The sequence below is a fragment of the Lissotriton helveticus genome, chromosome 1_1 (genome assembly GCF_964261635.1).
Source record: "Lissotriton helveticus chromosome 1_1, aLisHel1.1, whole genome shotgun sequence".
Lineage (NCBI taxonomy): Eukaryota > Metazoa > Chordata > Amphibia > Caudata > Salamandridae > Lissotriton > Lissotriton helveticus.
The window spans coordinates 1,234,163,872-1,234,188,986 of record NC_136057.1 but is presented as its reverse complement, the minus strand read 5'-3'; the positions used below and the strand labels follow the sequence as shown (position 1 = coordinate 1,234,188,986).

Genomic DNA, 25,115 nt, shown 5'->3' with positions numbered 1-25,115 from the left:
GAATTTAACAGAAATAAATGTGTTTGTTGATCAAACGAATCCAAAGTTATTGAAAATGTGGAGACGTGGCTTAGCTTGTAGTGGAGGGCACTTTGCAAAAGTTAACTGGTCACCTTTTGATTGCTTTTCTTTGTATTTGTTTGTTAAAGTGGCACTAATAGGGTGAAGTCCTTGCAATATTACCATGAGTAAAAATTGCAATATAATGGAGTAGTAATATAAAAAATATGCAACAAAATGCCACGCCACATCATTTTTCTTTACTTGCCACATAATTTAGTGAACTCTGTCGTATAATTTGGTGCTTCCCTGCCACATAATTCAAGTGGCTTTGGCAATAAGCAACACAAAGGTGATCAGTCAACCTTTGCAAAAGGCCTTTCGCTGTGCTGCAACCTTCATTGCTGCATTTTTTGTAACTTTGGATCCTTTTGAGCTCCATACGCTTTTTTTGTTAAAATCCGCAGTTTATGCCGCATATCATGGATCATGTGGCAGATGCAGCTAATAAGTAGAGATGCTGAAAACCCCACGGATGCAAAACCACATAATTCGAGTGGCCCTGGTTGTATTAGACGAATATTGTAATGTAGCTTAAAGCTAGTAGTTCCGCCGGCAGCCATACACAGGATAAGGTAACAACACAGCCAGCAGACTTCCCCACGTGAGGGTGGGGCAGCTGCAGAGAGACGACAGCGGATCATTGTTGAAGCCACACTCCCGGGTCATATCACACAGTTTGAACGGTTCCCCCTTTAAAGTCAATGGAGGTGGACACTTTTGTTAAGGGTGAGACATACCTGTTGGACTGTACGTTGCCCCTCTAAAAACTTTAGGAAACATTGGGCAAGTGAGAGCATGACAGCAAGGGTAGGACCCCAGGTTGGGTGCTACCTTAACGCCACTGTGGACAGCTGCCAAGGACGCCACCATGCATGACCACAAGAGGGGTCAGAGTGCAACATCTGGCCTCAAAAAGACTGCGTTAGTCAGCTGAAAAGGAGCACCTGGTTCCCAAAATAAACGTTTTGACCGAGTTTCGGAAAAGTCTTTCCATGGCGGTAGCCGATCCAAGCGAGATACGCCATGTCCATCTCAGTGAGGTGATGATGTGTTGTGGCACGCAGTGCAGATCTCACCTGGGAGTAGGCAGATAAGTCTGACAGTAGGTGCGAGCTGTAAAAAACTGTAAATTAAAAGTAAATAAATACATAAAACGGTGCCCACTTAGAATGACATACTGTGTAGGGAGGCCAGGGGTTTCGCTATCAGATTCAGATGGACCACCAACTCGTAGTAGTTTCTAGAGGGCATCTCCGGAACAGCCTCCTCCACTCCGGATTCCACCTTTGCCTTCACGATGGCACAAAGAAGGGGTTGCAGAGAGCAAGGAACAACGACAACAGATAGCAGCAATCACTACTGATCAGAATAGCATGTTTACAGTCGCTCCAGTCGCTGCACGCCGTCCCGTCATTATCCCTATTTAATGGCCATTGATCGGACACGCAGCGGACGCGCCGTTGGCGCACCAAAGGCAAGCCCGTCTGCGCCCGTCCGGGCCCAACCGGGACCAGGGGCCACAACCCCTGCTCATTTTCAGACCGCCTGGCTTACTTACTCCTTAAACCAACTTTTAGAGCTCCACAATTGTCAGCACGATGACTGCGTGCAACTGCATTTTGATATGGCTGATTCTATGCTGAAGAGTTGCGATAAGTGTAGCCTGAGTTTGAGCTTTGAGCCCCAAAATATTCAACAAATCCACTGTGACCCACCGTATTATACTAAAACGCAGTATTCGAGTAGCCCGAACTATATTAGCTCTGTTTTTAACTTTCATAACATGAATTGACGCTCGCTTCCAAATCCCAGAGCAGATATTTTTGATTTACTGACTAGCGCACAACCAGACACTATTTTCTTAACTGAAACCTGGCTTCAGGGTTGTTCTGGCCCCGATATAGTGGCTGCGCTACCTGCTGACTATTCCATTCTAAGACGTGATCATGAAGACAGAGTGGGTGGTGGGCTTGCTATTATTTTTAATAACCGGTATACATGTAAATCTGTCAAATTAATTTTCAAGGGATGTGAGGCTATGTCTTTTCAATTAGCCTTAACCCCCCATTTCTCCCTTTCGGGAGTGTTAATTTACCGACCACCTGGGCCGGCTGCCCTTAGGGCCGCCTCTCTGCCAGATCTAATCTTCCCTTATTTGCTAAGAGCAGCTAACTTTGCGATCGTGGGGGACCTTAACCTTCACTTTGATTACCCCACATGCTCGGTTAGTACTACTTTAATCACTGATCTAGCTGCTATGAATATCTCACTTCATAATAATGGTCCCACTCATGTGGCTGGCCATTTATTAGATCCCATTTTTTCAACCCTTCATAATGTATGCTGCTCCCCTGCTATCCCTGTCCTCTGGTCAGATCCCTTTTTAGTTGATTTTAAGGTTACGATAGATTTAAATAACCTTTTTAATTCTGCTGTAGGTAATAAGTTCAACTCCAGGAATTGGGGGAAATTAGACATGGAACTTTTTAATACTTTTTTACTTAATACCATCCCTTCCATCAACCAGGTCTCTATGACAGACCTGGAGCTGAATAATAATTGGATCTTTAATCTGTGAATACCTGCCTCCCCCTCTCTACTCAGAAGGTAAAAAAACATCGCCCCCCTGCCCCTTGGTTTTCACAGTGCCTTAAAACAGAAAAAAGTAAATGTAAAGCACTGGAAAGGCGTTGGAGGAAGGACTATGCATCTGAGTCCAAAATTGCTTATAAACTAGCAATTATAAATTATCATTCCCTCTGTAATACTGCTCATGCAGACTATGTGAGTTCTACTATTACCAACGCCCAAAACTGCTCAAAAATCATTTTTAAATTGGTGAAAGGAACTCTCTGGAGCTGGTACTCAAGCTCCCCTCCTATTTTCACTGAATCTCAATGTGAGGACCTTGCATTGTTTTTCTAAACAAAGTTGAGATAATTTACTCTGCATTAAATCCTGCACATTTGAACAATACACAGCCTATTTCTGCTGTTCCTGTATCTTTTAAGTTCGATTATCAGCCAAAAGTTGCACAGGATAATGGTTTGAATAAATTAGAGCATTGGCTCCCACTTGATTCCATCTCTTTTAGTCAGATTCTTGGTAGCCTGAAATCTGGTTCTCCTTTAGATCTGCTCCCTGTGTTGCAGAAAATTGAGCCATCGGCCATGAAATTGATTATGGGGCTATTGAATGCTTCCTTACAAGAAGCAATGATTCCACCTGAGTGGAAACATGCTATGATTCTTCCAATATTGAAGAAAGCTAGTGCTGATCCAACACAGCTATTGTACTTTCGCCCTATTTCTCTGCTTCCTATGTTTTTCAAAGTGCTGGAAAAACACGTGAACCAACAATTGAATCAGTTTGATGAGTCCCATGAGCTTCTACATCTTTCTCAGTCAGGTTTTCTGAAAGGTTTTTCGACTGAAACCACGCTCCTAGGAGTGACTGAGCTGCTGCGAAGTCGGTTGGATGCAGGTGACACTGTGGCACTCATACTACTGGATTTGAGTACTGCTTTTGACACTGTCTCTCATACTGTATTATTGCAAGCGTTACGATTGGTGTGACTGGGCTCGCCCTTAGATGGCTGGAGGATTTCTTGGAGAACTGCAAATATCAGGTTTTTTTCTGCAACGTCTAGAACCCATATGTCCCCTTATGGGGTTCCACAGGGCTCTATTCTTAGCCCCCTATTGTTTAATATATATAGTTGAAACCGCTGGCTGACATTGCCACCGAATCAGGGTTGGCAATTTTTTCGTAAGCTGATGACACTCGATTAATCTTTTCTCTCTCTGCTAAAGGAGTGCCAAAACCCTCATCCCTTCAAGCAGGGCTCTGTAAAATTGCATTGTGGATGCAAGGCAATTCACTAAAGCTTAACGGGGATAAGACGGAGGTGCTGATATTGGGGAAGAATAAAGAATTATGGGGACCCAAACACTGGCCATCTGAACTGGGCCCCCTTCCTCAACCCGTCCAACAAGCATGTAACTTAGGTTTTGTGTTGGATGATCGACTTTCCATGAAACATCAAGCAGTTATGGTGGCTGCGACCTGCTTTGGCATCCTTAAATGGCTTAGGAAAATTTTATGGATGTTGCCTGTTTCTACCCAAAGAACAGTTGTCCAAGCTCTTGTCATTTCTCGCTTGGACTATGGCAACGTCCTTTTCCTAGGAGCCAATCAGGATGTCATACAGAAGCTGCAGGTTGCACAAAAAAATGGAGCCCGCCTACTTAGCCATATTCGAAATCTGATTCCACTGCTCATTCTTTACGAGAACTCCACTGGCTTAAGGTTGAAAGTAGTATTAAATTTAAGGCGTTAACCTATATGTTTAAAATTAAAACCGGCATGGCCCCAGAGTATTTAAATACTATTGTTGATCAATATGTCCCAGCTCGCGCTCTTCGTTCATCCACTCAATCACGATTCATGGTGCCTAGGCATAGATTGTCTTGCATGGGCGGCAGATCCTTTTCCTGCCTGGGCCCTACTTTGTGGAATTCCCTTCCCTTATCACTTAAACATGAGACTACTTTTATTTGCTTTCGTAGTGGATTGAAGACTTGGCTTTTTAATCAATAAAGTTCCCCTTTTTTGGTCCTCCAGGCGGCGCCGGGAAACCCTTGGGTAGCTGTGCGCCTTATAAATAAAATAAATAAATAATGATAATAATAATAACATACCGGAAGAACAACTCAAGCTCTCTTCCGGGTAGTGACCACCCACAGACCTGCTATACAGAAAAAACACTCTCTATATTATTTAGAAATAACGCCAATACTTAGACAACTTACTCAACGACAAATCTGAGTTGCAGAATACAACAAACAAACTGCATACCTAACAAGGGGGGAGATTAGCATTGAAGTATCGGAGGCCCACACGGCAGTGAAAACTCCTCAAACTAAAAGAAGCAGCAACAGGCGGAAAACAACGCGCGGGTAGAAAGCTACAATTTAAAAACCGCTCGTGAAAACTCCTTGAAATAAAAAAAGCAGCAACAGGCGAAAAAAACAACACGCGGGTAGAAAGCTACAATTTTAAAAAAGTAGTCCCAAAAAAGTAGTTAGGCGGTGCTGCTTCTGGAATAAACGGAAGTGACGCATCGGATCGACAGATAATAATAAGCCCGCAAACAAAAGCAATGCCAGAGTTTACTAATGACAAGCGGCAGGAGAGATTACCAGGCAATAGGCGGAGTTTCACCCCTGATACAGATTACTTGATATCTCGGCGAGACATCGCATATGTGCTGCTTAGGCGAGACCTAAAAACGATAAAAATAGAAATACCATAATCTTTGGAAAAGTAAAAAGCAGAAGAACAATGAATTGCAAATGGTTACTTGTATGCTCTCCAGAACATGACCTGTAGCTAAGATCTAATAGGGCCTCCAACAGTTACTGTCACAGAGTCTAAGAGAAGGCTGATAGCTCTAATTGTCAAAGAACAACATAGTGAGTCTGCGCGCATAAGGAAACAAGCCTTAGAACACACTGGTGCTTCCTGATTTTAATAACAAGGAATATTAACATAGATCCTCAAGAGGACAAAAGGATCTGAGCAAGAGAAACAGAGCTAAAAAAAAATCTGGACTTCACTTGAAAAAACAGGGAATAGAACGATTGACAAAATACACAAAGATCAACTACACCAAACCCCTCTAATTAACTGGAAAACTAAGAAAAATGTCTAAGAAAACTAGGAAAGACAACTGGGGAAAATATTGCCAGTGTGCAGCAAGAAGCAGAGGAAAACTTTAAAATGAAGATTATTTTGCCAGGACCGTTACTAGAGTGCTTCCACATGCCGCCACGTCACACGTTATCCAGTAGAGATTTGTGGTAGTGGCCATTATTTCCATGACATTTCTTACCATGCCTTCCACTGCCACGTCTGTTTGCTTGATGCACTCTGCACACCTTGAGAAGATATCTGTATAACAGGCTTTCTCAGAAAGCACATAATTACCGTTATGGACAAAAGCATCTCAGGACAAGCGCATTTTAGTTGACACAAAATTAATTGTAGGCTTTATTGGACACAGTAGTCTCTAAGACCACTCAGCAGGTCAGACAGAGACAGCAAGAGACAACCGGGCCTTCACCTTTTTAGGCAGCATTGCACAATATAATGCACAGTAGAAAAACTTACCCCACACTACAGGCACCTCAGTGATCTGCAGCCCCTCCACACTCTATTGCTCAAATCCAATTTTCATTTGGTAAATGTTCACATTACCTCAATGAGGAGTCAAGGAAGCCATGAAGTTCCTCCTTGCTTAGCTCCTGGAGGAATCAACAACAGACTTGCACAGTAGAGACTGAACGGGAAACATCCTTTACTCCGCAACCATGACAACGAGGTATGGTTACATCGTGGTTTAGACAACGCAAGTCGTTACATCAACTTGCACTGGAGGGCACTCTAGACTAAGGAATAGTGTGAATTACTATTCCAACACCTTCCCTACTGTACATAGACTGGAGTTGGAATAGTAATTCACACTATTCCTAAATCCAGCGACCTCCAGCACAAGTCGATGTAACGACTTGTGTTGTCAAGACCCCGAATGTAACATACCGCGTTGTGGTGGTATGCGTTGTATCATCATATATTCAGACTGAACAAAGGTGAAATGGCGAAGCAAAATAATGGTCACACAAACACAGGCTCGCTTTTCTAGGTCAACACTCCTGCATCCACCTCTCCGATCTCCCAGTGGAATAAGGGCCAAAATCTGCTGGGCAAGATTTCTACCCCCTCCGCCAGGCACTGCAGATAGCTCCTGTTTAATATCTTCTTCACAAGACATCACAATGTCTGTGTACCCTTTATGTTGTGCTGAAGGAATGATTTGTCCTGATCAAAGTCCTCAAAGTCCAGCCAATTCCACAGGTGCTGCCCCCAACCAATGTGTCTATTGTTCAAAAGGAAAGAATTGTTGTATGTGGAGTGCAGGGAGTGGTCCTAGCCAACTTGCAGTCACATGCTCTTAGTGTTGTTAGAATTGCTTATTCGATATTTGAAATGCAATTTCAGTTTGCCACTAATTTATTGTTATTCATTGAATTGCTGCTGTATGGTGAGATAGTAAGCAGAATATTCATTGTTTCAAGTGGAGTGTTTGAAGGTTTAAGGTATCTGCTTGGCCGTTAATGAAATGGCTGATTTCTGAAGAAGCTCTTGAACCTGATCACCTACAAGATGTTTTGAAAGGCACAATTTCATGATTTCCTCTGGTTACTCTGGAGGAAGTGAGTACTGGGAGCTGGAAGGGGGCCTTCACGTGTATGGTGCTTATCCAAGAGTTAAAAGAGTCAAGATCCCTACTGGTGAATTGAAGCGCATGCTCTGTTCAGATTACCTTAACTCAGTGGTCTTCAAAAAATGTTATGCCGTGCCCCCGTGAATAAATAAAATTAATCGAACCCCCTTCAAAAATTTTCACAATTATTCCATTAAATTGGCAATGTTTAAATATGTCTCGACTTACTTAAACACTATACATATTTAATTATTGCAGTTAAATTCTCTTACTGTTTCAAAAATGCAACTAAATAGATGATTGCCAAACATACTATTCTGATCAGACAGGCCTTAATAACATGTAAAAGGATCCATAGGGTGATTATTAGAAATTTGGGTGGAAGTGAAGAAGAATATTTGGAGTCCCTTGTCATTTGACACCTTCTCCCAGGCAGGGGCTTACTGCTGCTATTTATTTTCCCTGCTTAAAACAAAGCACTGCTGTCAGCATAATGTTTCTTTTGACCAGAGGATGGCCCAACCCCTGCGATTATTTGAGGCCCCCCAGTTTGAAGACCTCACCCTTAACTTTTCCTAAGGCATCCTTAGCAGGGCTAATGCTCGCGATCAAATGATTCTCTATATTCTCCAGATACACCATAAACTGGTCTAATAGTGAGTCTGTGCCCATGACTCGCACCTCTACAGCAGGTTCACTGAGTGGTCTCCCCTTTAAATGGATCTCTTGCAAAATGAAGTACTTGAACATTCTAATCAGCAGCCATATTACCCATATGAGGCAAGGTAATATAACTCTGCTGATTGCTCCAAGACTTTGACAGACGGAAGCACTTGTGAATTGCAGAATTCAAACCATCAAGATGATAGTGGGACTCATATTTAATTATGTTTTTGACATGTTGTCACTGATTATCTCCCACACAACTCTGCACCACATGAATGCCCTGATTAAAGTGTATGTTTGAGGAGAGGATAGACCCAGGCTGTCACTGGCTAAATTGTGTGCTAATGCATCTTCGGGAGGCCTGCACTTCCAAATTTGGAGAAGTATTGTCACACATCAACTTATGCAACTAACTCACCATTTCCAGGACAAAATGAACTTGTCCCACTGGGTCCCAATAGAAAGGCATTTACAGAAAGGAGCGCTTGGAACTCAAGTTCTTTATAGGAAAGCTGCAGAGTCCCTTGACTCCGATGCTCCTCAATGAAATGCTGGGAACCATCCATCACCTATTCAAGCAGAACAGTTCAAATGATATAGGGGCGTGTATTTGGAGAAATGCTAAACTGCAGATAAACAAAGTCCATTTCCACTGGCCAGAATGGTCTTTAAAAGACGGTTACACTTTTTCCTATGTTCTGTCAAATGGCAAGGTTAAGAATTTTCTGACTCTGAGATAAGAATTTGGATTAGAGGAAAAAAATCAGATTTGGTGGTATGCTTAGCTGGCCACTTATTTTGATAACAAATTAAGGCACGTGATATCCGGATTAAAACTCTCCTCCATCCATGACTGTCTGACACAATGGGGATTATAACAAACTGATCTCTGGTCTTTACAGCTTGATTATTGAGGATCTTTACTCTAAAGCCGCAAGATCTTTAATTCCACATAAATGCTCCACCATCACCCAGAAACACTAATCTGAAGTTGACAGGTTACATTTGTTGCCCTCCCATGATAGAGGACTAAGAGAAGTGAGGCTGAGATTTGGATACTTTAAGGTTCTTTACCAATGGTACTGGAACCCTTTCAAATTCAAGAAAGCAGTACTGTCTCCTCGCAAGTACTGATGGCCCTGTGGACATTTTGGTGGAAACCTCAATCATAGCCTATGGTCCTGTCTACTCCTACAATCCTACTGAGAATTAATCTGGTGGATGCTTTAGTCACCTTACTGTATGTGACATCTAACTGTCCATTGAACCAGCCCTACTCCTTGACACTGAAGAGGCAAAGGGCATAAACTCCCATAGCAAAAAGTGGCTAGCCACATCCCTGGTACTGACTAGATAGAAGCACCCTTTATCGCCAATATTCTTGGAGGGATCTGAGGCAATCATTTCTGGGGTTGAATGAAAGAATAACATTAAAATTTTTATGGGAGCGACCAGCTGAAACTACAAGGAAACAGGAGACCCTATTTTGGCGAGCCTTGCTTTATTTTTCACTTTGGGTATACTCTACGTTGCTCTCTGCAGCTCTACATTGTCTTGGTCATTAAAAGATATGATCTTTATGCCAAGTAGTCCTTAGGTTTTCCCGCAGCCTCCAACAAAGGTCAAGACCCAGGTGTCTGATTGGGCATGGGCAAATGGCACCATGAAAAGCAAAAGAAAACCACATGCTGCCCAAAAAGAAAACAGAGAGGAACAATCCTCTCATTTAATATTCATTTTATATAACATAGAGCACCCCATCATGCTCTGCGAGGGCTTCCTTGTGCCTAATTCTGTTCCAATGAGGAGCCAATGAGGAGCTAGGCCAAAACTGACAAGTAATTCAAGTGTTTTGGAGACTTCAGGGAGTGCAGTAGCTCCCCCCCAGGTGCAGAGAATTAATGACCTGCTCAAGGGGTTTGCTTTGATGTTAAGCAGTCTCAGATTTGAAGCTTGTTCTTTCAATCCCTGACGTGCGGGAACTCCTAGTGGTTGGTCCTATGGCTACATTATATGGGCTATAGACAGAAAAGAAAGACTATAGCACAAGGGATTATTGTTGTTTTGCATTGTAATACTTTATTGACAGTTTTATCAATTAACCGTGCAATGTTTCATACTTATAATGAATGCTTTTCCACACTATTAGTGTTTCTAATAATCCCAATAGTTTATATTGCCAAAGTATAACTTGTTAATAATGTGGTGACCTTTCGAGAAAGCCAGTCAGCATGCCTTATTTTAAAATGACACCCCCTTGTATTGTGATGTTGCATCTGGTATATGTGGGTGGCGCTGTTATAAAGGTTCTCAGGACCCACCAGGGGTAAGATGTGATATGAGAGTATCACCAAACGTATTTCCATCTATCCAATGTATGTTTCTGTAAATTAATGTCTAGTATTTAGTAGTGTGTGTGTAAAAAATTTACTTTTCCTTTTTATATTCATTTAAGTGTAGTTGCATGCTGGACAATTGGAATTGCTAGCCCACACCGCCTTCCCTGAGTAAGGCTTGGGCTGCTCTTCTTCTCTACCCTGAGAGAGTCAACTGCTACAGTCGGGACTTGCTTCCCAGTAAAAAGGCAGTTGTGGACCAGTTATTCCTTTGCAACTGAAAACCCAGTTTCTTACACTTGCTAAATATATTTGTAAAATTTTTTCAGTGAGTCAGTAGCCAGTCTTATTTTTGTTCACCTCTCCCGAGAAGCGCTTGAGGTCCATTGTTCGGATTTTCAAAAGTGGCTTTGAGAAAGAAAGAAACAAAAGTTACGCGTGAGCTCAGCAAGCAAGCAAGGCAACTGTCTCTTGACTGCCTTCTCATGAAGGGCAAATAAAATGTGACGTCATTAATACTTAACGTCATTTCATCTTAAAACAAAAGGAGGCAAAACACTCGGTGTCCTGGCCTCTAAGGCCTGGAATTCTATGCCAAACGATCTTAGAATGCAACCCACTGAAGCCGCCTTCAGAAAAAAACTTAAAACTTGGCTATACAATCTGACAGATACGTATGTATTGGCCGCCATTTAGCGTTTCTTCTCCCTGATTTTAACCTACTTTCCTTAGCGCCAGGATGCTCCTTTCGGAGCGGCAGTTCGCGCTCTATAAATGCCAAATAACATAAGATAACATAACATAACTGTTGGTAGTGGCTTGAAGGATGGAAGGTAAGGTTTATGATGATTTCTAATTTCTTTCCCTTTGTCTGCAGATGGTGCAGGAGGGAATGCTTCATCACAGAGACGGCAGTCTGTTCCTTATCAGCCAACCATGGCCTTAGTCGCGGAAATTGCTGAAGCCAATTCTTCTGTTCCTGCTGCCTTCCCCGAGAGAGAGGCATCTCGATTAGACAAATTCAGGCAGCTTATTGCTGGTCCAAGCACTGACCTGGGTAAGTCCTCTTATTGATCACTTGCTGCATTGTAAGGTATAGATCTAGGGCCAATCCCACATGCAGGGCATCCGCCGTGAGCGCAGGAGGGCCGAATCTCGGGCAGATTTAGGCATAACTACAGACCATATAGATGAGTTCATTTTAGATTAAGTCTGTGTAAATCCCCCACTTGTGGTTTGTCCTGAAAACCTGCCCTGGATCCATCCACTGATGACCTATATTGGACGCCACTTCACTGGATGTGACATATTCTCAAGTAGCGCATACTCTTAAAGGAGAATTAAATTTTTCTTCAAATATGACCTGTGGCCTAATTTATAAAAGGTTGCTATTAGTCTCATCGTAAAAATATATGTTTTCGGAGACCCAACCAGCTACTTTAAAAGCTGCTTACATATTTCAAAATGTATTATTAGAGCTACTTGGAGGGTTGTGGCAAATCGGGACCTAGTTGTGCAAAAGGGTTTACACTGAAATATATCGCAAAGAAAATGCTAAATTTCATCACTTTATGAGAATATAAAGGCATGATATACACATGATATAACTATACTAATGATTCAACACACATAGGTATTGCTATAAAATGGATCCAAATAATTTAGAAAATACATGTAATTCTTCAGTATATACAAATAGCAATATTTATCAAATGCATTAAAACTGGTATTTACCAACAAGTCTCTTTACCTTTCATGGCAACTGAGGAACACGATTTTATTAATATTTTCCCCTGCAATGCATTCAGTAGAACACAGTCCTTAGATACACACGTTCTTCTAATAACAAGTACACCTATTTTACCTTGTGTATACCAGCTAAGAACCAAAACTCTCTCCTGAAACTCGAAATCTATTTTATATTGTTTTTACAGTTCAGCATATGAAACCTTAAAAGAGAAGCATAATATTAGTATTTGTATAATTCAGATTTGAAAATCTTAAAGTCAAAAGTGCTGCTGCGTATAGTATTATGTGGTATTCTTCAAGAGTCTGGATTTTCTTTCAGTATAACTGCATCACCGAGGAAATAACATTTGTTTACCCCTCTGAACAGGGGTAATGGAAGTAGGTGTGCCGGAAGTGCATGCAGAATCCCCCAAAATGAATTTCTAAGAAGTCATTAGGGGAATGAACAATAATGAGGACTTTACATTTTCTTTTTTATATTGTTGCCTTTGCTGTGCATTCAAACATTGTTCTCAAATGTCAGGCCTACTATTTTGACAAATTGCTGCTTATTCTTTTCACTTGGAAACTATGGTTCACTATTCCTTTCTTTAACTTCAAAGCGACAGAAATGCATATTGTGAACCAAGTGACTGTATTGCTGAGGTACAGGGAGCGTGAAAGGAAAAGCTGTGGGATTTCAAACGTTTTCTAACCACAACAACATGTAAATAGTTTTAAATTAACTTTACAGATAGTTCACATTATTTCAGAAGCAAATAAAGTACAAAGGAGGCATGTTTTTTTTTTTAGTTATGTGTGATTGAAACAAAGATTTGATAAGGATAGAAACAAACTGAGACACTTTACTTGCGTGCTGTACACATGATAAACATATACTGAAACTGATTTTCACATGTTATCATTTGTGTGCCTTATATGCTTAGCAGTGGAACTGCATGTCTGACACTTAGTGGACGAGTCAATGGGAAATGTCCACCTCTATACTCTGGAATGGGTCGTTTTCTACACGTATCCTTTGTGTAAAGCTTAGATTTTTCACTGTGCCTGTGACTTCAATGCTAAACATGTGGCAGCACCCCCACTCTCAAAATTGCTCCGGCTCCATTGCCTCTGAAGCATCCATTCCTTGGTCTACCGAGGGGGTGTCTAACCTTTGTCCAGGAGAACGGTATCTAGACCATATTTACATGGAAGCCCTTATGTTAGTTATTCATGAGTTATTCATGAGATTCATGAGGTGCAAATATAGCCTGTGTAAATCTGCCATCGTGTGCTTTACAAAACACTCCTTTACCAGCACTTTACGCAATTGCAAAATATATATATTTATTTAAAGTAAATACAATTGTGAAACATTGAAATCTGTGTATTTGTCTTGTTGTAGACGAGCTAGAAACGAATTCACAATTATGCTTTCAAGGAATTTAGGATTATTCATGATCTAGAGTCAATTTAGCATGCCCTTTGGCGATGCAATCACTTTTTTTTAATTATAAGATTCATTATGATCCAAACCTTCCTTGATTATAATGAGTAGGGGCATTTGTTAGCATTACATTAGGTCTTAGTATCACTTCTCACTCTAATCCCTAATCTAAGGGAGAACTGCGGCTTGTGTGATGGCCTTTTGGGCTCAGACTAGAATATCCGACTCACTGGCCAGGGCCAGATTCAAAACCAAAATTAGCACTGGCTAAATTTTCCAAACCAGCAACAGCTGGATGTCCTGTCTAGAAGGGGCTATGGGGTTATAGGGTATGATTAAATCATGACAGCCCTGTCTGCTCGCAACCCCCACTTTGCAGCCAATTAGGAAAATGGCAGAATACCCAGTGGGGCCTAGTCGCTGACCTTTGCCTGGTTGATATGTGGTCCTGTGTTTTGGCATGCTTCACATCTTTTATGGGAAAAGCTGGGTGTTAGTGTTTTTAGGTCTTGGACTAGCGTCCCACTAAGTGGGCGGAGTCCGAGATTTTATGTAGTCTAGTATAGGGGCTTGAACACGCCCCTCTTCTCCATTGGCTGGCCTCGTAAATGCTGGCCAGCCATTGGAGGAGAGGAGCGTCACTCACTTCAGGGCCCGCCTTGACGCGATTCTGGGGCGTTTCCATGTGTTTTTTTAAGTCCCGCCCCCCACACCCTACCTCTCGCCGAGGTCCGAGTCTATTCCTCCTGTAATATACCTTTTGCTACCTCTTGTTTTATACTGGCTCTTAGGTAAAGCCCTCCGATGCCCTTGCGTCGAGGTCGTGCTATTTAAAACTGAAAAATATACATTGTTAAAAAATTAACCGTTATACATTACTTGAGATTAACTTTTATCTTTCAAGCGGAAAAAAAAAGTAACACTATTCCAAGAATGCGATAGCTTCGTTCTGATACAGGTTTGAGTCTAGCGGGTCTTTCTTCTCTCTCTCCGACGTAGAATCTGAAGCAGGCTGTGCAGGCAGTCGCGGGATAGTGATGTCACTTCCGGTGGCGACTGTTAGGTTGCGGAGAGAGCACTTGTGGGAAAAACCCATACCTGGCGGGGGGCTACTTTTTGGGCTATATTTAACCAGGTAGTATGTGTGCGGGCCGATGGGGGGTCCCCCAGGGCCGTCAATCTTGTAGCGCGGGAAAGCGCTACAAATGACTGCCCTAGGCATCATTTTTTACCACCGCGCGGTTCCATATTATGCTGGGGGTGATGACGTGACCCGCTCATTTCAGCGCGGTTGACTCAACTCTCTGTCTGACTGCCCTAGGTCATGTCATCTTGTCTCTGCCCTCGTTGACAGTTATGGGCACCTAGAACACCAAGGAGGACGTGTCACTGGCTGCTGCCGCCCACTGGTCACCCGCTGTGACTTAGTCAGCTGACGGCAGACTTGGTGAGTCCGGACGGTACCTCCTCGACCTCAGGTGAGTCTGGTAACTTTGCGCCACAGCCTCCTCCCTCCGCTGCCAGCCTGGCCTGCCTCAGTCGGGAGACGACTTGGGACCGACCGTCAGTGAGTCAGTCACTCACTCGTCGTTGTCGGTCACTCAGACTCAGGCGGCGCCAGCTATAAATACTTTAATTACTGGCTGCCTGCAAGCAGACAAACGTTTAATTCACTACATTGTAAGAATACTCGGTTTTCTTTTAACGTCCCCCTATCCTAGCTTGTCAACATGGCCAGTGGCCACTACTCGGGTGTACACATTGTGACCACTTTTTAGGACCTACAACCAAGCAAAGTAATCGGAATAAAGCAGCACCAACAAAGGGAACTTTCGTTTGTTTTAATTATAATTTTTTATATTCGAGTTGTAAGAATTGTCTCTCTTGTAAACTATGATAATAAAAAATAGATGCACGGTTACACATAGGTGCGAGCCCGTTCGATCAAGGAAACAAAATGAATGAATTTAAAATTCAAATATGGGACCTTCCACCAAATCTCGTATTTCTTAAGCGGAGCCGAGTAGCAATAAAATTCAAAAACACCAATTAAAGCACCTAGCTGCGCGTCTAAAACACGCATGCTCTTTGCAGTGTTACACAAAAGAATAACTCAATATGAACATAGTGTGCGGAATTTCACTGATGTAAATAACCTGTTTTCAAAATAGTCTATTCAGTATAGGTTCGAATGACGGCGTAGTTCACTCCAATTAGCTGCAAAACGTATTCTGATCTTGGATGCCTTTTAAGCACTAAACCACGCTAGGGGTCGTGTTCTATTACGTGATCTCGATAATACCCCTTACAGTTAGATGCTAACAGCACAAAACGCTGTTAGTAGAACAATTAGTTGTTTCCGTGGTGTTTATCGCCAAAATAATACATTCGGACCTCTGATCTTCCCAACCTATACGACGAGGCTTTAAAATCTCGGCGGTTTTACAGCTTAGATTGGTTGCAACAGAGCTGCCATTCCTGACCGTAGCCAACACTATGCAACATTAAAGATATCAGCCATGATGTAGTTTCCAATGTAGTTAAAGGCAAAGCAAAATGTACATTTATCAAGAACAGTCTGCTTTCTGTATTTAGTATAGAGTACTGTGCGGAGTGATCCATAGTTGTTGCTGGCTGGGAACAGGAAGGCAGTGCAAGGGAAATAAAGAAGGATGGTGATTAGTAATATTATAGTATAGATGCAGATGTGCAGAGCGTAAAATATTTATTTACACCATTGAGTGTGGGGCAGGACCATGTCTCATGAGAATGGAAGCCTCCAGTGAGTTGTAATGGAACTCCCCACACTAAACAATGAAAACAAATACCCACTCTCTGCCCTGGGGAGAGTGGACAGCCACCTCAGCTTTTTTCTCTCTCTCTGCCTGTCTGTCTATATATTCCACGTTCTCTCACCTTCCCTCCCGCAGTGTGAGAGACCTTTTTATTATGTTTTGGTTTTGGCATTGTTATTAGCAATGTCAATAGCTCAAACTCGCATAAATACGCGACCTATTGCATTGCAAATGCAATAGGTCTCGCATTTGCGAGAGATTGAGCTATTGGCATTGTAAATGACAATGCCATTTATTTATCTGTTTTCAAAACCAACACAATTAAAAAGTTTGTCATTTACAATGCCAATAGCTCTAACTTTTGCAAAACCGAGACCGTTGCATTGTAAATGCTTGTTATTGATGCTAGCTACCTGCATGAGAACCCCTTCCTGACTGTAAAGATTGGGAGAGTCATGAGAGTTGGCAGCGTGGTGCCATTTGGATCCACCGCATAAGTGGAGTGGTGTGGCTCACTGGTTAGAGGCGGCAGACCCGGAAGCAGAGAACGGCCCGGGACCAGGGTTCAATTCCCGACGCGGCAGGGTCGTGGACCAGGGTCAGCGGACTCGATAATTTTCGCCTCAGTGCCTACTCTAACCAGGAATCACACTCGGCAACTCTGGGCATTAGCTTGCCTCATCTCTACAACGGCCCCCCACATTCGCCGGGGATGCCTGGTTTCACCTTGGAGATACCCAGTAGGGACCATCTCACAGGGATAGCCAGGACGGGTTCCCCAGCGGTCTACAGCGCCACGACGCCTCAGGGCAGCAGTGCACTTTACAAGACACATACATTTACATAAAGTAAGGACTGTGACTGTGAGAAGTGGGACTTCGAGGGCTGCAGTCATGGCAATTTTCGAAGTCAATAAAGGTCAAAAGATGAGCTCATCCTGTTCTGTTTTATTCTGTTACTTACTTTAGGCCTGAGTTGTTTTCTTACTGTTGGCACTGCTTTCGCTTTCACATGATCATTTGTAGATATATATTCATATGTTTGAAAGAGCTTCTGACCATTTGTACCAGATAATGCCAGGCGGTCAAGTTCTATAAACCGACAACACTTGAACTCGATGTCTCTCCAGCGAATTCCTCGCCCCACATTTCCACTCACATCGTTGGCATTTTGGCACAAAGTGGTTCACGGTCTACTGCATGAGGCGGTTGTGTTTTGCAAGAGAACTGCAGTTTTTTTTTCCACCAGCCATGTTTGCTCTCTTAGAAATTATTTTTCATTTTCCACATAATTTATCTTTCCGTTCTTGGTGATTAAACTGACTGTGTCTGACAGAGCACTAGTTCGGAAAGTAATGAAGGAACTGCAAGCCCATAGTAACAAGACAATGACAGATGCCTCGCTCTCTGCCCCAGTGCTTGAGAGACCCCGTGCCTCAGTCAGTCTGCTTGCTTCCTGTGCTGCTGCTCGCAGCCTCTCTCCATTGATGCCTGCGCGCGCAGGCCAGCTCCATCAACAGGGGACGCAGGCTGGGGAAACTAAAGCCACTAACCATTTTGTCAGTAAAATGTTTATAGATAAGACCTTGAACGATCAGCTCTGAGCTGCTGTGTTCCTGGAAGGTTCCCTGCTAAGGAGGGAAGTGGGAAAACAATTAATCTCTTCTTGTCTATCTGATGAAGGCAGCCTGTGGATGGTATTGAATTGCTTTCAGATAGGGACAGATCCCAATCCGCTCCACTGGAGCTGTTTTGTTAATCTTCTGAGAGGTGAGGTTTTCCATCACACAAACAGTCGTGCATGCTGGGGAGCCAGAAGTGTTCTGGAAAAATGCGCCTTGCTCGAAAGCTTGATGAGAAATGGAAACAAATAAACTAATCTCCTTACCAGTGTATAGCTCTGCTTGTTAAGACTGCTTGTCATGTTTCCTTGGAAGTATAACAAATAAGCAAGACCTTGATGAAACTTAGGGCTCGGTGGCATCCTGCTCCTAACAATACCTGGAGCAGTAACATTTTATTTCAGTAACATGTGTGACTGTAAGGTTGAGAGTATATTTTTTGGCATCGCCAATACAGCTCTTCAAGCTATAGTAGCCTCCAAATGTTCAACCTATTAACCAGTGGCTGCTGGCATGTCCCAAAGTTGGTGAGACAGGCATCTAAAAAAATAAAAGGCACTTACTTTTTCCCTAAGCGCTAGATCCTCCTCGATCCTTCTCTCTTCGAGGCAGTCAGGCTTCCGACTCAAAGGCCAATCCTGGCACTGCTCTCATGCAGCATTAGAGCAGCTCTAGGATTGGTGGGAGAGGTCTCTATCAGCTTTCAGAAGAGCACTGGAGACATTTGCTTTCTCGATCCCAGCTATCTTGAGACAGCTGGGTTAGAGAGGTTTTAAATGCACATACCAGACTGGCCATCGATAGACAGCCGGCCAAAAAGACATCCGCCTTTTAAACTCAAGAGCACAGATCTCCCTGCTGCCACTCAGCAGCAATGGCTCCGCCCCTTCTTGATTCTCAGTTCAGGACAGGTCGGTTGCTGAAAAATAAAATGGTAATAAACTAACTTTATTTCCATTTTATTTTTCAGACCTGGCCTGGGGCTTTTGTTTGTGGGGCGATGCTCCTCTGCTCAAACTGAGGCGCTGCCCCTGCTGTTGACACCATGCTGACTAGCCAGACACCTAATGCCGACTACTTAAAAGTGACTATTCACTCTGTGGCCTGTACACGTTTTGTAGGTGTAATGCTTAACCAAAATGCTCCTTGTCCCTTGATTCTTTCATTTCAAGGCAGAGTCCATGAGATTCAGGAACAGTATGAAGATGTACCTGTTTCACAATCCGATGAATTACTTTGAAGGTGACTGCCAATTGCATTAATAAACTGTTGATGGCATATCAAATGGAATATGATGGAATATGACAGTTCTTGGCAATCCCTGTGCTAATTGGTCTTACAGCTAATGGCCCCCTGCCTGCTTTGGCAACCCCCTATGGCCCGGTGTCACCTGAGGCACCTCTTCTGGTCTAAGAGTTGTCTGTGCCACCTAGGCCCTCCAGCCATATGGGAATTTCTTCCCACCCCAAAAATGCCCCCACTGCAGAGCAGCCATACTACCTGCATTCTGCCCTATTCTCTCCTGCAGATCAGCAGCACCAACGATAGCCTCCCCTGGGGCATGATGCTGCTCCTGAGCTGTTGACCCCCGCCCATACTCTTCTCCCTGCCCGTGTATATGCAGCTTCCATAATTGCCCAGCTGCTGCACAGACTGCCTCTCACTCCCTATACCCCAGATTCGCCTCAATTTGTACCAGATTGACAAAGCGGTTTTCAAAACCTTGAGGCAAACTTGTTAAAGAATCTGGGAGCCCCAAATTTATACAGGAACACACCTTGCCCGTTATCCCCCTCTGCTGAAGCCATTTCTCTCAAGAGGCTACTCCACTTAGTCTCTGCTGGTGTTGTTAGCAGCATCCTAATACCTTTAAACTGGAATGCCATTAAATACCAGTTAATATCTGGTAAGGCCAAGCCGCCCTTTAACAGCTTTTTTCTTAGCTTATTCCAGGACAGTCTTGCACTTTTTTGCCCCCTTTTAAAACTTCCAATCTTTTTTTTTCTCTTTTTTCTGATCTTGCTCCAATATGGGATTCTCCAGGGACCCCAGAATGTTTGAATGACAGCTTAGCGACTCCATTAAGGGGGGCTGGTTTGCGGACATGGTCGGAACTGGTTGACTCGGATGGTCTACTTCCATGGGAATTGTTATTAGTCAAGATCGGTCCCACCTTCTCAAGGTTTAAGTACCTCCAGTTGAGATCATGGTACGAGGCCGAAAAGGGTGAAATTAAAGGGAATTGAGATCTTGAGCAGCTATTTTTAGACCCACAATTAAGGGAAAAATAAATATCTTATTGGTACGCAAGATTGCTTGAGGCAGAAGATAGTGAGATCCCATCCCAATCCATGGTGTGGAACTTCCTTCCCTAGGGCCTCCCTGTAGAAGCTAGATTTGAATCTTCCCTTAAATTGCTTTACAGATTTATAAAGCCAGCAAGGTTAAAAAAGAAACACTTTTTTGTATTAAACAGGCTTTATTATACCCCGGCTAGAATTGCAAAGTTCGCCCCACTCCCGATCCCACAATGCCCTAGATGTAAAAGTGATAAAGCTGACGATGTCCATATGTTCTTTGAATGTAGGGAATTAAGTTTATTCTGGAAGAATGTGAGGGAAACTTTGATTGCTATTTTTGGTATAGATTTGTAAATCGATATTAACCTGGTTATCTTTGGCTCAAACGATCTTACAGGAGAGACGTTGTCACAGACAGCTAAGGGGCTATTATTATACCTTATAATCATAGCCAGGAGAGAGATTTGTCTAAGGTGGAAAGACTCGACCCCCAACAGAGAAAACTGTGTAAAAGCTGTGCTGAATATCGCCCGCATGGACCAGGGAGATAGAACAGGATTGCATGTTAACATCTGGTCTCCGCTTCTAGTCTGGGGACGCCGTCTGCACCTGATAAACTACTAGATCAATGGTGGTCGTCTCCCGGTCCAATGATTACACCTGACCTCAACCACGTGAGGAAGCCCTGGAGGGGCACGGATCTAAGCAGTGAGTCGAAGGGCTCCCAGGTCCATCCTAGTCGGCTTGTAAAACCTGCCCAGATCTAAGGTGAGATGAGGACAAAAAAAAAGAAAAAACAGATTCCCTCTCACCCCCAGCCCTCCACCACTTTCTCGCCCCATCCATACCTATGGATCCCAATTTTGGGGTTTTCTGACTCAGCGGCAAGCAGGCGAGGATCACAACCACCACACTCGAGGCCCACCATAAAAGCCTTGCTCTGTTTGACTCCTGCTCAACCCACAGCATATCAGTGCAGCCGGCCTACTGAAGGTGCTGGACCACGGCAAGCACGCGGGGATCGTCGAAGGTGACCCCGCCAATAACACAGCAAAGCAGCAAATGAGAAATGTCCCTCCTCGTAAACGATACCAGCGACCATGTGGATCTTCCTGAAAATGGTGGCTGGTAGCCCAAATATAGCCCCATTTATCCCTTCAGCTCCCTATCAAAATATCCCAATGGTGATGTCACTCCTTAGGACTGCACCAATCACCCACATTTTCCCAAAGGGCCTACCTAACCGGATGCCCCCCAAACACCCACAAGCCTTTACAACAGCAACACAGTAAGTCACTACCCTAGATGCAGCAGGTGCAGAATGGCTTCAATGGTCCCCAACCAACAGCTAAAGTGCCACCACTCACGAGGTTGTGGGAGTTTTATATCCTTGACACTAGCCAGGGATAGTAACTGGGATGATGGGAATTATTTTAGCCCTATGCAAGATGGCCATTTGGGCGGGGAGTGGATTTAGTGGCAAGGGTACAGTGCGGAACTGTTCTTTGGATTTGTACTACTACTGAGAAACATAAACCTACAAGCACCAGAAAGTAATGTGCTGCCATGGCATAACTTGTTAATTTAAAGCTCTACCAACCCATAGCCTTCGTGAATAAAACAGCTAACTATCAGTGCACCCCATCACATTTCTGTACACTTGTAATTAATGATGTTGAGAATTTGCTTCCTGGTCCCACTGATTGATAGAGCTCTGCGTTTCCATAGGCTATTGGGGTAGTGCTTCATCTGTGGTAGAATACGTACTCCTAGATCACAGTGCTGTTTCACCGCTCAAATGATTTTGAACTGTCTGTTGCCATTCTGCTGTACTTGAAAGTAGCTTCGCTTTTACACCAAATTTCTTTCCAACAGGGTGTTCTCCCATCCTGGCATGTTGGCAGTCTGTAACAGTAGGCCAGTAAAGAACGAAGCACTGTTGAGTCTTATAATGATCACCAAAGGATATAGATACCAAAAGAATAGTGAAGGGCCAGTCCTGAAGCAGAAAAGCTGCTGATAAGTGAGAAGAAATCTAAGGGTGATAACGGCTGGATCAGATGGAGAAATACTGAATATGGGTTGAGACCTGTAGGACACGTGTGGCTGGAAGAAGTGGTTGGATTAAGCAGCAGACAGTTATTTCAGCTCCATCTCAATTAGGATCCATGGGAGAATTCACAACATTGAAACAAAAATGGAGCAGGGAAAAACTCATAGAAGAGAAGTCTACTAAACTATAGAATGAAGGATAGTTAAAAAGTAAGCTTTTTGGAGCTATAAAAGCAGGCTGGTAAACATTTAAGGAGCCTCTCTCATACACTATGCATCTACCCTCAGGTTTCTGGTGTCATTCCAAAAATGTGAAACCTTAAGAAAAAAAAGACTTATTTTTCATTAAAAGTTGTTGTTTTGAAAGAAAGAAAATACTGCCCAAAAGACTTGCATGAGTTTAATGCTGGTCTCTAAAACTGTTTAACAGATAAAAAAGCTTTCTCTGAAGCATCTGGGTCTCACTCAGTGCTGCTCTGCCTCTCTCGCCCAAAGGAGTAAATATTCACATTTTATTCCCATCCCGTAAGCACCAATGGCATCAAAGTTGGCCACTGTCTATGAGGCCAGCACTTACTTTAATGTTGACAGTAAGCCTCTGTGGCAAATGAGATCATGTGGGAGGACAACGATTATTAGTAGACTATAGATCACATTTTTTTAAATCATACAATTAAGATGTATAGCAAAATTATGAGGAAAGGAAGAAGGGAAAAACATCAATACGTTCCTGGGATTGTTTGTTTTCTTTCAAATGAAATATAGTATTAATTCGAGGCCTTTAAATTCTGTTCTCATTCACAGACATGGATTCCTTAGTGAAACCGATTATTCCACAGTCTCAAATTCTTTGTCCATTTGAGACAGTCATAAACTTTTTTAACATCCTTAAGGAATAATAGCTGTCAATTTTCCCAGGTAGTGTAAGACCCAAAATATCTTTCCTTTTCTAGGATTACACCTATGCTCAAATTGCCTCCCAAGAGAGTGGCGACAGGTGAATATCTAGTAGGTCAATGTATCCCTTGAGCGGTCTGCCTCTCAGTCTTACATTTGACAATGTAGACCCTGACCAGATTCATCCACTCTTTGCTATCTTCTGGATGGTGAGCAAATGTCTTGGCATTTCCCCTTAACTCTTTCCCTTTGGCTCATTTGTCTTCTTCCCAGATCTTCTTAAAGATGAGTCCCCTGCCCTCTTTCTATCACATCATTGGTGCACTTGAGAAATGTAATTACTTGGGTAAACAACTCTGTCTTGTCATTGTTTGGGTTTAAAAATGGCAAATTTGAGACCAACTGTAGGATACAGAACATGGGGCCTAGGCTGCCTGAGTTTCCTTCCTACCAGTAGATTGGATTACGGATTCTAAACTTTGTTTTGTTTATGCCCCGTGTTCCAGAAAAGCACATCTTTTACAATGAACAGGTGAGTTTCTATCCTTCCAATAGGCACCACCCAACCAACTGCAGAGGTCACCCTATTGCAAGAACTTGGTTTAATAACCCTGCGATTAGAATGGTGGCTGCGGTCGCACATTCTCAGCCTGTACACTGAAAACCAACATGCCACCCGGTAGCGCGGAGAAGAAGTAAGTTTGAATTCAGAACCCTTGGCAGATCAATGTTGAGTCTGAGGATCACTATTGTGGATTATAGGTATGTCCTGGACATCATATTATGAGCAAGCATGGCAGACAGGGCTAAAGACCAATACAGAAAGTCTTCTCTGCGTTCCCTCCTAAAGATAGGCAGCTGTAGCAACAGACAGAACTAGATGTGCCTGTCTCACCATTCATCTTAATATCATTATTGTATTATTAACATTATTGATTATAATTTTCTCTGCTTGTCATTCCAAAGCAGGCAACATGATCAAAACAAACAACAAAATAAAAGACTTTTGCTTAGGCCCAGCGGGAAGAGTGACCATAACAGAAAGAGTGACCATAACCGTATGTAGGAAGGAGCCAATAATGTAAGGTTAGCAGAGTGAGAGAGTCGTACTATTGAGACCTTGGGTGAGGCAACTACAAATGAATCACACGTGGATGTGAAAATGGTATCCTTAAAAGATAAAATGGCAGTGATGTGGTCATGGATGGCAGGGATGGAGAGGTGGCCAGAGAGCAATTGCCTTAGAAGTAACCATAAGAGCAAACATGCACGCATACATACACACATCAAGTTTTTTAATAGCCACAATCATCATGCTCAAAAATATGGTTTATCTTTTTTTTTAAATTTGTTTATTTGCAATTTCATTATTAAACACTGTCACATTACATAATAGTGCATAACATCAGTAGCTGAAAAAGTCGTACTTTTAACATAACAACAACCGGAACATTTAATTCCAGGTCAGATTCATTACATTGTTGTTTAGGATCAGCAAACCAATGTTACAATGATCACATACAGCTGGTGTGCTTTAATTTCTTCACTACATATTAGCATATTGATCATACCACGGGCCCCATCGAACCATACACGTTTATCTCGTTAGTAGACAGCTGAATAATTTAGAGGCCTGCATCGTTAGTTACGGAGCTGGGTGTGTTGGCCTCCCAGGGTTGGTTTGTGCGTAGCCATTCTGACATCGGCCCCTATATATCTTTAGGCCTGGAGGCTACAGGCAATAATTCCCAGAAGATAGAGAGCTGTGTTTGACAAAAGGTTACATCCTGCAACCAGGTCTTAACCAAGGGCGCATTGGCTTCCCCTATGCATGGCCACCCTGCGTTTTGTTAGTAGTAGCATCAAGGCATGCAATTTACGGGTGTTGGTTGGGGTCTCTTTCACAAATCCCAGTATTCCCA

At 43.0% G+C, this 25,115-nt stretch overlaps 1 protein-coding gene across 2 annotated transcripts in view; it reads left to right on the top strand.

Moving 5' to 3' along the window:
* The window catches only part of TBC1D22A (TBC1 domain family member 22A), a 2,393,943-nt gene that overhangs the window by 420,969 nt on the left and 1,947,859 nt on the right, over nt 1-25,115 (top strand). For both annotated transcript variants that reach the window (XM_078679664.1, XM_078679673.1), the window contains exon 4: nt 11,228-11,407. In XM_078679664.1, the coding sequence (XP_078535790.1) occupies nt 11,228-11,407 (180 nt within the window). The remainder of the gene's footprint in view (nt 1-11,227; nt 11,408-25,115) is intronic.